The sequence below is a fragment of the Aspergillus ibericus genome, assembly GCF_003184845.1.
Source record: "Aspergillus ibericus CBS 121593 unplaced genomic scaffold BO80scaffold_72, whole genome shotgun sequence".
In the NCBI taxonomy this organism is placed as follows: Eukaryota; Fungi; Ascomycota; class Eurotiomycetes; order Eurotiales; family Aspergillaceae; genus Aspergillus; species Aspergillus ibericus.
In genome coordinates, this window is record NW_020292170.1 from 11,294 (window position 1) to 25,430 (window position 14,137).

General features: G+C 52.1%; 6 protein-coding genes across 6 annotated transcripts in view; 3 read left to right on the top strand and 3 right to left on the bottom strand.

Annotated features, from left to right (window-relative positions):
- The window catches only part of BO80DRAFT_429770 (putative MFS peptide transporter), a 2,627-nt gene extending 590 nt beyond the window's left edge, over nt 1-2,037 (bottom strand). Inside the window, exons 1-6 of the mRNA XM_025720553.1 lie at nt 1,530-2,037; nt 1,370-1,483; nt 1,099-1,321; nt 684-1,055; nt 485-639; nt 14-439 (exon numbers count right to left, since the gene is read on the bottom strand). Of these exons, the coding sequence (XP_025569855.1) occupies nt 14-439; nt 485-639; nt 684-1,055; nt 1,099-1,321; nt 1,370-1,483; nt 1,530-1,818 (1,579 nt within the window). The 5' untranslated portion in view covers nt 1,819-2,037. The remainder of the gene's footprint in view (nt 1-13; nt 440-484; nt 640-683; nt 1,056-1,098; nt 1,322-1,369; nt 1,484-1,529) is intronic.
- Nucleotides 2,038-5,665: 3,628 nt separating this feature from the next.
- Nucleotides 5,666-6,493, top strand: BO80DRAFT_260808 (uncharacterized protein). Its single transcript, XM_025714739.1, has 4 exons — nt 5,666-5,795; nt 5,837-5,990; nt 6,032-6,154; nt 6,196-6,493. Exons 1-4 carry the CDS (start codon nt 5,709-5,711, stop codon nt 6,210-6,212), a joined length of 381 nt encoding a protein of 126 aa, XP_025569856.1. The 5' UTR covers nt 5,666-5,708; the 3' UTR covers nt 6,213-6,493.
- A 295-nt stretch (nt 6,494-6,788) lies between these two features.
- Nucleotides 6,789-8,064, top strand: BO80DRAFT_368472 (uncharacterized protein; the record flags this gene model as incomplete). Its single annotated transcript, XM_025716340.1, has 3 exons — nt 6,789-6,894; nt 6,938-7,071; nt 7,129-8,064. 3 exons carry the CDS (start codon nt 6,789-6,791, stop codon nt 8,062-8,064), a joined length of 1,176 nt encoding a protein of 391 aa, XP_025569857.1.
- A 219-nt stretch (nt 8,065-8,283) lies between these two features.
- Nucleotides 8,284-10,352, bottom strand: BO80DRAFT_497647 (S53 family peptidase). The gene is made up of 5 exons (XM_025724093.1): nt 9,446-10,352; nt 9,269-9,401; nt 9,122-9,215; nt 8,768-9,068; nt 8,284-8,706 (listed from the first exon to the last, which is right to left on the bottom strand). Exons 1-5 carry the CDS (start codon nt 10,324-10,326, stop codon nt 8,376-8,378), a joined length of 1,740 nt encoding a protein of 579 aa, XP_025569858.1. The 5' UTR covers nt 10,327-10,352; the 3' UTR covers nt 8,284-8,375.
- Nucleotides 10,353-10,861: 509 nt separating this feature from the next.
- On the bottom strand, nt 10,862-11,306 carry BO80DRAFT_429773 (uncharacterized protein). The gene has a single exon (XM_025720554.1). It carries the CDS (start codon nt 11,264-11,266, stop codon nt 11,045-11,047), a length of 222 nt encoding a protein of 73 aa, XP_025569859.1. The 5' UTR covers nt 11,267-11,306; the 3' UTR covers nt 10,862-11,044.
- Nucleotides 11,307-11,410: 104 nt separating this feature from the next.
- BO80DRAFT_429774 (nuclear transport factor 2 family protein) lies at nt 11,411-12,465 on the top strand. The gene is made up of 2 exons (XM_025720555.1): nt 11,411-11,557; nt 11,618-12,465. Exon 2 carries the CDS (start codon nt 11,666-11,668, stop codon nt 12,095-12,097), a length of 432 nt encoding a protein of 143 aa, XP_025569860.1. The 5' UTR covers nt 11,411-11,557; nt 11,618-11,665; the 3' UTR covers nt 12,098-12,465.
- Nucleotides 12,466-14,137: the final 1,672 nt, after the last annotated feature.

The following is a 14,137-nucleotide window of genomic DNA, read 5'->3' on the forward strand; positions in this document are numbered from 1 at the left end:
GGGGGGGGGCTACCTAAACTCTTCATGTTCTTGGGCGCCTTGGTATACGCATACTCGTAGCCCGTGATGGAGGCGAAAATCTCCGAAAAGGCAATCAGCACGTAGGGGATCGTTTGCACCCAGACGTTGATCGGCGTCGCCTGGTCGCAGGTGCTGGGGTGGTTGCCGCAGGGGCTCATCTTGTAGATGTAGTATTGAGTCACGGCGGCCGCGACCATCGAGGCCGAGGCGAGCATGTATCCCGCGTAGATACGCTTGATCGGGGTGAAGTGGAAGCCCATCTTGCGGAGGCCCGGGTAGATGAACTGATCCATGATCGGAATGAAGATGATGAGGGCGAGGGGGTCCAGGTTGTTGATGATGTCGTTGGGGACGCCGTGCAGTTCCATCGTCGCCGCCTGGGAGGTCAGGTTGTTGGTCATTTGACCGTACGCCAGCCCTATCGATGGTTAGTAGGGCCAAAAGGAGATGGGTGGAGACTCACAGTAAAGAGGGTACCAGGCAAACACGGCACAGGCCTTGACGGCACGACGCACTTCGTCCACCCACTGGTCGTCAAAGGTCATCCAGGCCGGCCGGCTGGCGATACGGCTGGGCTTGACACTGTCCCAGAATTCGGTGGATTGGCAGCGGTGGTAACTAAGCGGTTAGTAGATATCTATCGATGTGAGGTATAAACTTACAAGGTGACTGGGTTCCAGGACCATTGCCCCTTGATGGCCAGGCTCCACAGTTGGAAGGCTTTGGTGGCCACCGATCCGGTCGGGGGCGTCACGACGTATCTCTTGCGGCAGAAGAACAGCACAATCGGACAGAAACTGAACATGATGGTCGGCAGCAAAAAGGCGAGCCAGTATCCCACGTACTTTTCCGCGTAGACCATGGCCACGGATCCAATGAGGGCCCCGACGTTGATCATAAAGTAGAAGTAGAGGAAGATACGGGTGATGGTCTGTGCGGGATCAACAATGACGCGCTCCCCGGTCTTGGGGATCGTCTTGATGAAAAGCTTGGTTTCCCTGTATTGTTCGGCGATCAGAGGCGAGATATTGGACCTGGTAGGTTAGCGTCATTCTCCCGTAAGGCTTGGATACATACTTGAAACCGCCCACGCCGATACCGAAGATGATTAAACCGATACAGAAGCAAGCCAGGGCACCGTTGGCGTGCACGATGACCGGAGGGATAGAGGCGATGATGATGATTATGTGACCCAGCATAGCAAAAGCAATGGAGACCTGGATGGTGCGCATGCGACCCCAGTACTCATCGGCAATCCAAGCACCGAGGATGGGCATGACATAGCACCAGAACGTGTTGACTAAGTGGTCAGCCATGTCTAACTAACAGCAGGACAGACTCTACTTACAAGTGGTCAGCGCAGTGGATGTCCGTTCGCCTTGGCCTAGAGCACCCGACTGTCCACTGAAGCCCGCACCGGTGGTGGAGCCGGCCGGCAGAGGCTGTTGGATAAAGTTGACATCTATGAGGTGATTAGACAAGACCTCAAGAATGGGTAGGATACATACAAACAGCGGTAGTTCCGTAGTACGAGAAACGCTCACACAGTTCGACAAACGCGACCGTGTAAGTAGTCCAGCTGACCTTGTCAGAGACACGACGCAGGGTGCGCTCCTCCTCCTCGGTGGGATACTCGCGCCCATCATGGACCGAGGGCACGGCCGACACGACGGTCGTCTCCTTCTCGTTGATTGGAGCGTGGAGCTCCTTTTCATCCAGAGGAGTCTGGATCTCCTTCTGGGGCACGTGGGCCTGTGCGACGTAGACGAGATCGTCTGCACCAACGGGGTCACTCATGATGCAGCAGCCCTGACCGGATGTAGAGAACACAAACGTGGATGGAAGAGACGATCGCCCAAGAAGGGATCAACCTGGGGGGAGGGGACTAATAAAGGCATGGAGGCGAGTGCACCCACCAGGTGAGCATAGGCTCGCTTCGGAGGAACCCGACTATCAGCGGGCGGGAACTAGTAAACGACCATGGGTAGCATCCACCGGTGTAGCGTCGGAGATGCGTCTGGCCTGGTTGGCAGCTATCACAGATCGGGGCGGTTCAGTTTTGCCTCTGCTGGTCCCGGTGGTTCTAGCGCCCCTCTGGAACACAGGTCGCGTGGCATGTGCCTCTGCTCCGTATCTGGTGGCAAACCTGCTGCGCGGGTGGCCACGGAGGACAGATCCTGGACGAGAAAGTCCCATGGCAAATGAGGTGCCGGTCATATCAGCGCGATGTCTCGGGGGCACGGTCATTTGTGGAAGTCCCTGCAGGTGGCGGAGAGTCTGTTGCACTAGCACCGTGATCCAATCTACTCTTTGCCAGCGGTTGAAACCGTCGACACTATCGGACCACGGGCCAACGACTACGACTAGTACTGTGTTAGCTCTGGTGGACTAGGCTGCCGGATGGAGTGCCCAACCGTGGCGCTCGTTCCATCCCCGCATTCCACGCGTCTTCTGGGGAGGCTCGGGTGGATGGACGGGATTGTCTGCCTTTTCAACAGATGAGCAAAAGCAAGCTCTGTACGGAGTACTGAACAGGAATATCAATGGTCGGCGTCTCCGACAGCTGAATTCGAAGCTGACGGGAGTACTCTCCGTAATCTACCAGGGGTTACATCCGTTCTGACTGGCTCGGATAGGGGGCGGGCTGATGCAACCTCAGCAGCCGCGATATTGATCTGACTGGGTGATATCTCCAGAGGATATCAGGTACGTTGATAGCCGGAGATGACACCACCGCGCCCACTGATAACGGCATTCCGCGCATCCAATCACGCGGGGGGTTCCAAAAGGTGGATGTCCCGCCAAGCCCACCGAGCCTTGGCAGTGGAGCTTCGAGGAAGCCAAGTGGGTGGAGGCCGCGAAAGAATTACCCCGGTCGGAATGAGCGACTTGTCGCCCCTATCAATGCCCAGCCAAAGGATTCCTAGTAGTCTGCATCCGGAGTATCAAAGCAGGAAATGATCTCCTCCTCCTAAGCAGTAGATTGAGGCCAATGCTATGGCCTGATGGTGCTGGGTCCCCTCGCACTGTCGCACATGGTTGGAGCCAAGGTGGTTCCCCGACGGCACGGCCCCCTGGCCCGAAAACGTTACGTACTGGATTGCTATCAAGCTTTGGCCGGTGCCTGGCTTGACCAGTCGTCGGAACGCCCCCGAGTCGTCACGTGGAGGGTTGCTTCTGGCCTGAGGCATGCACTCTCACGTGGAGGACGGCCATAGACCATGGTCGAGCACTCTGCTAGCCATTGTTGGCCATAAGAGAGGTTTCCGACCAACTGACATCAAACCAGCCATGTGCCCGATGCCTCCTATAGGAGAATCCTTTTCCGATGGTAGTTGATGGAAGATGCACAGCCTTCTGCAACGCTAGTACCTAATTCTACGACGCAGCCAACACTAACCTGAACGTGCGTGCACTGGCATGACTGACATAAAATCTCCTGCTCCACCATTCCTCCATGCTCCGTATTCCATTCCGGCTGTTTGATCAGCCCTATGTCGGAGGGTTATGGCAACCTCGGCATGGACTCCCCGGCCAATCAGCGCCCAGCGGACACCCACCCGCGAGGCTGACAGGAGCGCTGACAGCTCAACCTGAGTTCTGATTCCCGGATTCCACCTCACGAACCATGGAAAAGTCTCCCGTGTCGACCTACTTGGAACTGGACAATGGCCGTATTTCTCAGCTTATGCAGGCCGCTCAGCGAGGCCTTCTCCGCGATGTCCAGTTCCTCCTCTATGGCGTATCACCGGATGTCCAAGACAACACGGGTAGAACCGCCTTTTCGTGGGCCGCATCCTATGATCTCACACCGGGCCAACCTTGCGCCGACTGCGACCCTCCTGATGCTGTGATGCAATTTCTTCTGGACAGAGGCGCCGACCCGAATCTCGGAGACCATCATGGCGAGACTCCGTTGCATTGGGCAGCCAAGGCCGGGAGGGCGGAGATGGTGGATCTTCTGCTGCAAAAGGGAGTATCCCCTGATGTCGCGGATTCACGGGGTCGCACACCATTGTCCCGGGCAGCAGGACACGGACACCGCAAGGTCGTTGAACTCCTGTTGACTACAGGCCAGGCCGATCCAGACAGTAAGGATGGCCGGGGGCGAACGCCATTGTCTTGGGCTGCCGAGAATTGGCATTTTGATACGGTCAGCACCTTGCTGGCTCGTGGTGCCAGCGCGGACATTCACGACCAGGAGGGGCAGATCCCTCTATGGTGGCTCATTAGCAACCTGAGCAAGCGGCAAGCAGCACACGGCCGCTCGGAAGAGTTTCAACGGTGGCTCGCGGCATTAGGGCCCAATCATGGCATGGAGCCAATGACCAAGGCCCGCCGGACCTTTCTGGCCTGGGCGAGCGAACGGGGAGACAAGGAGCTCGTCCAAGAGCTGTTGAGAACGTCCTGGGCCGATCCGAACTCGATTGATCGGTATCGTAAGACCCCGCTTATCTACGCGCTAGAATGGAGTCACTACGAGATCGCGGACTTGCTCATGTCGGGCATTGGCGAGGCGAATCGTCGGCGAGACCTCGTGTCACTGAAGCTGATGATCCAAGAAAGTCGAGCTCGATTATTGAAACCGTTTCTCGAGCGGTACAAGCCCGACCTCGGCGACGAGGACGAGTCGAGCGCATTTCCGCTGATGCGAATGGCCCTGCAGCAGGCCGACCGTCCGACCGTCGCAGTTCTTCTGGAACACAAAGCCAGTGTAGATGGGCTGGAGAATGGCGACTGGTTTGGGCCTTGCAGCACGGTCAAGGCATCGGTGAATCCGATGTTTGCAGAGCATGCCCGCAGCGATGGCAACTCCATCCCCGTGATGAATATGACCATTCCCGATGGCCATCGAGCGGCCTTTACCGCTTTGCTGAGTCGCCGGACGAAGATGTTGGAGTCGGACGATGGGGACGATGGGCGGTACCATCGGGGGGTTAAATCGAGCGTGGCGGTCGACATTGCCGTGTTTCGCGATGGACGGCGAACGGCGCGCTGGATCACCGATGACACCTTGGACCGGGACATGAGGGAGATGTCCAAATCTGCGGACGAGATACATCTCTTGTAAGTTGATTGATCTGGTGATTGACTAGCGCTCACCGTGAAGGCTCTTCCGGGAGAACCAACTGTGGAACACGTATTGCCAGCTCGACGATACGCCTAACGCGCTGCGCTTTTCCCTGGGCAATAAGAGCCCGTGTCGGACGTTCTCGCTATTTATCCGGATGGACATGAAGATTGGTACTTCATTGACCGACCACAAGCATGGGCACAACACGGTCCGCGTGGTGGAATGGGCCGTCCTGGAGGCGCTTCCCAAGACGATCCACTATTTCAGCAATCTGCCTTATGGATGGATTCCGCAGAACGACCTGGAATTGGTGCAGCTGTTCATGCAGGCCTGGCGGGACGACTGGGTGGCATTCTGCCGAGAGGCCCGGGGGTATTTGGGACGACTCGTAAGACCCCTAGGAGCGGAACCGGAGGGTGGTGAATGGCTAATTCTATAGCGAACGCATCAATTGACAGCCCGTGGCAAAGACGACCGCCTCATCGACTCCATCGCCGAGAGTATGCAGCAATGGACCCAGATTCAAGCCACGCTGGCCGAGCAGCTCAGTCAGGCGCGAAACTTTGTCATGCAGTACCAGCGATTCAGCGAGACGCGCAAATTTAGCGAGAAGATGCAGGATACGATCTATGCGCTGGACCGGGAGATATCAGGACAGATTGACAAGTTGGAACAGACAGTGCGCGACCTGCTACAAATCGTACGTGTTTCCATCCATTGTGGCTGTTGCTAATAAAGTAGGAATTTGCGTGGGTATCGATTAACGAAGCGCATCGGTCGACCAGTCTGGCGACGAGCATGAAGCGGTTGAGCTGGATTACGGTAGGTCAATCCTGGCTTGGGTGCGCGATGCTGACGGGAGCAGTTTATTTTCCTCCCACTTACTTTTGCCTCGGTACGTTTCCTTGCCTCTGAAGGATGTAGCTAATCGTGTAGAGCTTATTCGGCATGAACGTGGATATCCTCAAGGACGATCCGTCCTGGCGCTGGTACCCGCTGTTCGGGGGGGTGCTACTCTTGCTGACGGTGGCTGTGTGGGTGTCATCCAAGTTTACCAACGTACGTGTATCCCGTAGAGAAGACAGCGCTAATTGATGCAGATGGAGCAATGGGTTGAGACATGTGCGGACCGAATTGTCAACCGGAGACGAGAAAAGGATGGTTTACAGGGAGTGTGGTGATATGCTGTGCTGATACTATGTGCTTACATAGTATCAGCGATGTGTTCCATTTATGAGACCTTGACTCGAGACGCCATCCCTACGATAAATCACGAATGATAAATCAACCCTTTTCAAATAACAGCTCCGATCTTCTGCATACAGCACTATTTATTTGCATCTCTGCCAGTTTCAGACATACGCTCAGCAGTGGTCCTGCAACCCCACCCCGCAGCCTGGCGCCAAGAGCACCAATCCAGGTCGAGTCATCATCGAGGATCGAGACAGCGCTGTCAACGACAAGTGACAGTCAATGTCAGACCCTGCTGATCAATCTGAGACAAGCTTAATTAAACCGCGGTGGTGCTGAAACATCCCCTCCGCTCCCTACCACTCGCCGTTTCAGCACCCGCTCCGCAATATCCACCAGCCCTACTTAAACTCATCCAGCCGTCTGCACATTCAGTCTCCAAGTGCCGGCACATCTCATTCATTCATCATTCATTCATTCACCTCTACATTCATTCTTCCCGATGAAGCCCGTTTCTCTTCTTGCTTTCCCCGCCTCCACACTGGCCGGTTCCGTGCTGTGGAGCGGGATTTTCAACTCCTCTGCCACGGTTGCCGACTTTGACGACTGTAATCCTCTCCATCCCCCATGTAACCACCACTAACCTCGCAGGGTCCTGGTCCAACCAAATCGAACCCTGGCAATGGTACATCCACGGCAGCGACAACACCTCGGAATATCTCGGCCTGTCCAGCAGCTACAAGAACCCCGCCGCCAGCGATGCCCAAGGCCTGCGCACCACCATTGTACCCCTCCCCCCTATCCCTCCCACACCACACCATCCTAACATCACCCAATCATAGGATGGAACCTCCTACTGGGAAGGCCAAACAATGGAACGCACCGAACTAATCCCCCAAACAACCTCCGACCTCGGCTCGGGCCACCTCTACTACCACTTCTCCCTGTCCACCTCCTCCACCAACCCCCCCAACGCCACCTACGAGCACCAAATCGCCTTTTTCGAATCCCACTTCACGGAACTCCAATACGGCACGGCCTCCGGCTCCTCCGGATCGGATAATACCCTCCGCTGGAACGCCGGCGGAACCACGCACTGGTCCGTGCAACTCGAGGCCGGGAACTGGTATAACTTTGCGTATGATATTGATTTTACGAATCAGAAGGTGGGGCTGTGGGCGAGTAATGGGTCGGAGGTCTTGACGGAGGTGGTGAGTCCGGTGAGTGCCAGTGCAAGCTCGAATTCGGCGGATTGGCATGTGGGCGTGCTCCGGTTGGCGGGGAGTGGGGTGAATGATGATGCGAAGGAGGATTGGTTCTGGAGTGGGGTTTATGTCGAGGAGGGGGAGTTGACGACGGCAATTGGCGAGGGGTCTTCCTCCTCCTCCTCCTCCTCCTCCTCTTCTTCGGCTTCCTCTGGCTCTAGCTCCGCTGAGGCCACCACTGCTGCTGCTGCTGCTGCTGCTTCTGCTGCTGCCGTGCAGACGACTGCTGCATCAACCCCCACGGAAGTCGTCGCCGTGCAGTCTTCTTCTTCTTCTTCCTCTATCTCTACCTCGACATCCACCTCATCGACGGCTACCACCGCCGTGACCACCCCCACTGCCTCTTCCATCATCGCAACCCCCACCGCAGTGGCTACCACCACTGCTGCCACTGCAGCAGGATCCTCCCTCCCCGTCCCCACCACGGCGGCTGAGATCCTCGACGACGTCAAAGCCTTGTTGACGGCACTGCTCGCGCGGGGTGGTGTGCATGCACGGGATTTTGCCATTTAAGATGACTGATTTGCCCAATCTACTATTTTTCCACAAATCCAGTGATAGGATAGGAATATACTTGAAATCGATTCACACCCAAGAATCGTACTGGTCGGGGTATTTAGAAAGTGAAGTACTAAGAGCTACCATTACTAGTGTTTATCCGCGATGGAATGTACCTAGTTCGTCGTACACATACACTGAACATACATGTAACATATATATATATATATATATATATCCTCAATCATCTTCCTCATTCACAATCAACATCCTATTCCACAAAGGTATGTAGCCCCCCCCCCACAAAAGTAACAATAAGTAAGGATTCAAAGAGCCAACACCGCCTCCCTCAACTTCCCAAAATCCGGCGTCCCCAACCCCGTCGCGGGATCCCATCCCACTGTGGCATTCCAACTCGCCCACGCGATGACCCCCGCGCCGTCGACATCCCCCTGACACCCCACCGCTTCACCAGAGGTAATATCATTCAGACTTGTATATCCAGAGGAATACAGCCACGGGTTGAGGAACCCCAGGGAGGATTTGCCCGCCCGGAGACGCGCGTCGTTGAGTAGGGCGATGATGCCTGCGAAGACGGGGCTCGCGCCGGAGGTTCCGCCAACGAGGGTGAGAGAGCCGTCGATTACGGTTTCGTAGCTATCATTATACCATTAGCTTTGGGTTGGTAGGTATGGAGGGGAAAGGGGGGGGGACATACTACGGCGATCCCGCGAAAGCAGAAACATCCGGGAACGCACGACCGCTGAAGTTGGTGTATTGGTCGTAGTATTCTTTCGTGGCATCGGAGATGTAATTATCGAGGTATGTTGAGACCTGGGATGCTTGGTAGGATGGCTGCGCGAAGTAATTGCTGAATCCGCCGGAGCTGTCCACCCAGGCGATTTCCGGCACGTCTTGCGTGCCCCCGACTGCCGTGATGTACGGACAGGTGCCTGGGAACATGGGCGTGAATTCGACTTTGTTGGTGCCGTCGTTGGAGATGCAGGCGCCGCCGACGCCTAATTCAGTTAGTTGATGGGTAAAATGGGGTAGGGGGAGGAATGGGGGTTACCAGAGTCGCCGGAGGATTCTAGGATGGAGATCCCGCGGGCGCCCAATAGGCCGATTAGGTTGCAGACCCGGGTGGCGTAGGCGAGAGGGACGGTCTGGTTTGTTAGTGATTGATGCTACGGAGGTTGGGGGGGGGGGGAAATCTTACATCCTCATCGTCACCGTACGAGTTGCTGATCACCAACGGCAGTTCCGCGTTGGTCTTGTTCAGCAAGTACTCGTAGTACTCCAGGTAGGGCTCGTTCTCGTCGGTGGTTTCCTCAACATCCGGAATATACGGACTACATCATTAGCTTCGTTCATTCGGGGAAGCAGGAGGACGTACGGAGATCCACCGGTGATGAACTCGGTCACCGGCAAAGGATGCGAAATGCCCACAATGTTCTGCACATCCAGATCGGCCTCTCCATCCGGATCATTCTCCTGGTTGTTGACACCCCCGTTGATCAACTCGATGGTGAAGCTCTGCTCCGCAATGTCAAAGTACTGCGTGAACAGGTCCAGATCCGAGTACAGGGCCGACTCGTTCAAGAAGCTGCCGAAGCCCACCCGACTCCCGGAGGAGGCCTCCGGGGTATAGTCGATGTTGTACTGCTCCTTGAGACAGGCCGGGGTGATGTACTCGCAGACATCGCTGGCGCTGGTGCGGTCCTTGGTGGTCTGGGCCGCACGGACAGCCCCAGCCCGGGCCGCCTGGGACTTGCCGAAGAAGACCGTGGGGGCAATCAGATCGATCGCCCCGGTGAGGCTCTCCGGGATGGAGTACTGCGTCGTGCGCACCTTTTGGGTGGAACCACTCTTGTAGACGGAAAAGGTGGTGTTGAGCAGCTGGTTGGCGGTGCCCACGGTGGTGGCAAAGTGGAGTAGACCTCCGGCGCGAGAGAACTTGGTCACGCCCGCCTCTTGAAGCCAAGACACCACGGCAGCGTCATCGGCCAGAGGAAACTGCTCGTTGATGTCGGCCAGGTCCAGGTACTGTCCGTAGGTGTCCTTGCCGGGGGTGGACACGGACAGGAGCTTCGCCTCGAGCTGATCGATGTTCTGCCGGGCCAGAGCCACGGACAGAGTGATGGTCGCGCTGGAATCAGCGGATTCCACCAGCGTCCAGTCACTGGGAACTGACTTGATAGACTCCAGCAAGACACTGCCCAACGCAGGGGCCGCAAAGGCCACAAGGCCTGCAGAAACTCGGGAAAAGGCGACCATGGTGAGGATGGATCGATGAACGGCCTGAGAATGAATCCGCGGGAGAACCGGTTATAAATCACTGCCTGTCTGCAGTGGTGCTGGTGTCCGACGGACAGCGGATGAACTCCGGTTGTGGCGTTCACTAGTCGGTCCACTTGCAGCATGCAGGAACGGAGGGAGGTGTCCTGGTGCATCTTGGATGCCGCTGCAGGAACCGACACTCGATGCCAGTCCTACTGGAGATCAAGAATTCCGTTGCTGTAGTTGCTCATTGCTGTAATTGCTACATGCTGCAATTGCTACATGCTGCAATTGTTAACAGTGCAAGTGTAAATATGAATGCAGCTGTGTGCTTCAACAAGCCAGCGGTCGGAGTCGCGGCGGAGTCCGAGTGAATTACCCTCGGCAGGCATAAGTGGGGATGACGAGATAGCGTTCTGCAGAGAGCTTATCAAGATGGGGGATTGGAGTGATTGAGTGAGGGGTAACGGATGACACCATTTCCCGGTGGAGAGTCACGCCTTTTCCCCTACAATCATCTCATTCATTCCATCTCCTCGATACTACCTCATTACAATACCCGCCGGAAGCCCCGTCCATTGCATATTGCACCTTGGCAGCTGCCCACTTCATCTATAGTACCAGTGCTCGAGTGTAACCCTAATAACATCGCAACTCATCTCCGCTGCATCAATGCACCGCCTTCACCGTCTCCACAATCCAAGCAATACGTCCATCATCCGCCACTTCCGCGAACAGAAATGTCTCCGCGGCACTGACCGTCCCATTGCATGTGTTTGACAAACCCGGTGAAGTCGCGGGTGGTGTGGTCGTCGCGCTGGGTGAAGGTGGGGGGGAAGATTTTGGCTAGATCGGTGTCGGTGTCGGAGGGGTTGCCCGCGAAGAGGCTGAGGAGGGTGGCTTGGAAAGTGGAGGCTTGGTTGGTGAAGGTGGCCATGTTGGAGTGTTGGGTCTAATAATGGTGGCGCAGATTGTGCAATTTATTAGATAGATATGAATAGATGTGTCTCTCTGAAGCTTTTGGTCTATCTTGTCAGGGTAAATGGCAGTCAGATGGTGCCTCTATATATTCCCACCCAAACATCCACCCGCCAATACCACACTCAATGATATTTTGTCTGATATTGACTGACAGATTCAGATCTATAGGGCGGAAACACTACTATAATCTCCGCTTCACGACCACTAGCATCGCACTTAATAATCCGACGTGATAACTAGTTAACTAGTTAGTTAACTAACCCGATCTGATTTGTAATCACCATCTTACATATAACCACCAACATAGACAATAACAGCCAACCCTCACCCCAAACCTCATTACAACCCGATCACCATGTCTCACACCCCCCGCTCCATCCTCGAAACCTTCTACGCCGCGGAACGGATCTACATGTCCGCCGCCCCCAACGAGCGCGACTTCAGCGCCATCGCCGCCACCATCGCCCCCACCTGCCGACTCGAACAAACCGCCGCCCTCCCCTACGCCGGCACCTACCTCGGCCCCGCCGGCATGCAAGCCTGGGGCGAGCAAATGGCCAATTACTTTTCCGTCGTGGATGTGCAGAATCCGGAGATTTTCGAGCGCGAGGGTTCGAATCGGATTGTGGTGTTGTCGACGCTGCATCTGAAGGTGCGGGAAACGGGCGAGGAATTGGAGTATCCGTTTTGTCAGGCCGTCCGGGTGGATTTGCAGTTGGGGCAGATTACCGAGATGAGGCCGTTTTATTGGGATGTCGAGGGGGTGAGGAGGGCGGTGCTAGCTTAGGTAGCATCAGGCATTACAGACTTAGTTCTTCCTGGTTTGTATCTTCTTAATTGTCATCAGGGTTGATTTATTTCTGCCAATTCTATCCTGAATTCTTGCTTGCAGAGATGCTTCTCGGGAGAGTATCCTCTCCTCCCTCTTCCGTACCTACGTGGGAGGCTATCACTGCTTAATCGAGCCTGACCCCCGACATACCGCAGGGCGTCTCCAGATTCGCTTTCACTATATGCCCGAGAATTCGCCTGGTCTCTTCCAACGGATATTGAATGCTAGGGCTAGTGAGTCAGTGGTGACTGGTGAGTGGAATGGGGATGGATGACAGCGGATGGAGCCGGCACTAGACTATACCCGGAAGGCCCACTTCATCTAGGTGGCTAAATATAGACTGGTATGAGATTGGGATGGAGCTGGGATTAGAAGATCCTGTTATTCACAGTGAAGCACACATGTCCCTACCAACAACTCAGTACAGTAGTCCCAACTCTTCTTCAAGGTTAGTATTTGTTCCACTCGGTGGGGGCCCCACTGCCCGTAACTCTAGTTCGGTACTACATATACACTTGGGTTTTCTACCAGTCAAAGTCTGTAAGATAAATACATCAAAACAACAACTTGCGCAGGAATCGAATTTTTGAAATCATATCACAACGCGAGGCCCTAGAGGCCTCATCTTTTAATAAGTTTCTCATAACTCACACCACTATTATTTAATACTAATTTTATTAGATTATCGCAACGATGGCATTGAAAATATCTAACTAATCTAGTCTAGCTATCTCCATGAAGAAATCAGAATATCCTTAAGAATATACTCTGGACCTCTAACATAATATAAATATAATACTTAAATATCTAAAAATGAGTAAAGACTCTCGGATATTTAAACTAGTTATTAATTATATTAATGTGATAGGATCTACTTGTTAGGGTAGAAGGCCTGTCAACTAGGTAAGGAACTGGCCACCAAACGTATAGAATTCCACTAGTAATAACAATGTAGCCTATATCCACGAGATAAAGAGACTAATCTTTAAAAGATTAGTAGTTTAACACTATGAAGTATTACCTTATAGTAGATAAAAAGATCCTGAATTATTATTAATAATCTTATAATTTCTATAACTATTCTAATACGTCACTCTGAGAATCCGGATCATACTGGTTAGACTATTATAGGACTAGAATATTAGTTAGATTGGTACTAATAAGATAAGATTTTTATCTAGCTTATTTTATTATAATTATTTTTTTTTCTGCTGAACCGAGCCTTCTAACTTAAAAAACTATATATAAATAATTTTACAATAAGAATATAATAAAAAGTAAAAGATAAATCTTAAAATAGCTTCTAATACGTCCTTATAGAGTAAAAAAATATAAAATACTATAATATATCTATATTTATTATTATTATTATTATAGTTAGGATTAGTAAATAGTTTTATTCTTAATATAATAAATACTTACTATAATATTAATATTAGTATTATTATTTTTCTCTTTTTTTCTTTACGCTTCTCTTATCTTTCGCGATAGTTTTTTTTATTTACTATTATAGTTTTTTTAATAGTTAGTATTTATATTATATTTCTATATTTTTTTATTACTATTTATTTAAAAATTTTATCACGATACTTCGTGCCCATAGAACTATAAAGTATTATACTATTTATAATTTAATAATTAAGCCTAAGTATTTCTTCTGTATATATTACTTTTAATTTAATTTAAAAAAATATAATATCGCTGCTAGTATCTTATTTATTATCTAATATATTTTTAATAGTAAGGCCTCGATTCTTTACCAACGCTGTTATAAAGGAAATAAGAAATATAATTTTATAAATATTTTATATATTAATATATTATTTATTTACTAATATAATTAGATATTGATAGAAATACTAAATAATACTTATAATTTAGTAGATATTCTCCAGTAACTTAATAAATTATTAAAAATTAAAAATTAAAAAAATAAACTATATATACACTTATATACTAGTAATTTTAATCTTATTAAGGTTTTTAAAAATATGG

Coding starts and splice junctions, on each gene's coding strand:
- BO80DRAFT_260808 (XM_025714739.1), top strand. CDS start 5,709: ATGCAGGATACGATCTATGCGCTGGACCGGGAGATATCAGGACAGATT. Junction 5,796..5,836: donor TGCGCGACCTGCTACAAATC/GTACGTGTTTCC, acceptor CTAATAAAGTAG/GAATTTGCGTGGGTATCGAT. Junction 5,991..6,031: donor TCCCACTTACTTTTGCCTCG/GTACGTTTCCTT, acceptor CTAATCGTGTAG/AGCTTATTCGGCATGAACGT.
- BO80DRAFT_497647 (XM_025724093.1), bottom strand. CDS start 10,326: ATGGTCGCCTTTTCCCGAGTTTCTGCAGGCCTTGTGGCCTTTGCGGCC. Junction 9,402..9,445: donor TTCATCACCGGTGGATCTCC/GTACGTCCTCCT, acceptor CTAATGATGTAG/TCCGTATATTCCGGATGTTG. Junction 9,216..9,268: donor CGTACGGTGACGATGAGGAT/GTAAGATTTCCC, acceptor CTAACAAACCAG/ACCGTCCCTCTCGCCTACGC.
- BO80DRAFT_429773 (XM_025720554.1), bottom strand. CDS start 11,266: ATGGCCACCTTCACCAACCAAGCCTCCACTTTCCAAGCCACCCTCCTC.
- BO80DRAFT_429774 (XM_025720555.1), top strand. CDS start 11,666: ATGTCTCACACCCCCCGCTCCATCCTCGAAACCTTCTACGCCGCGGAA.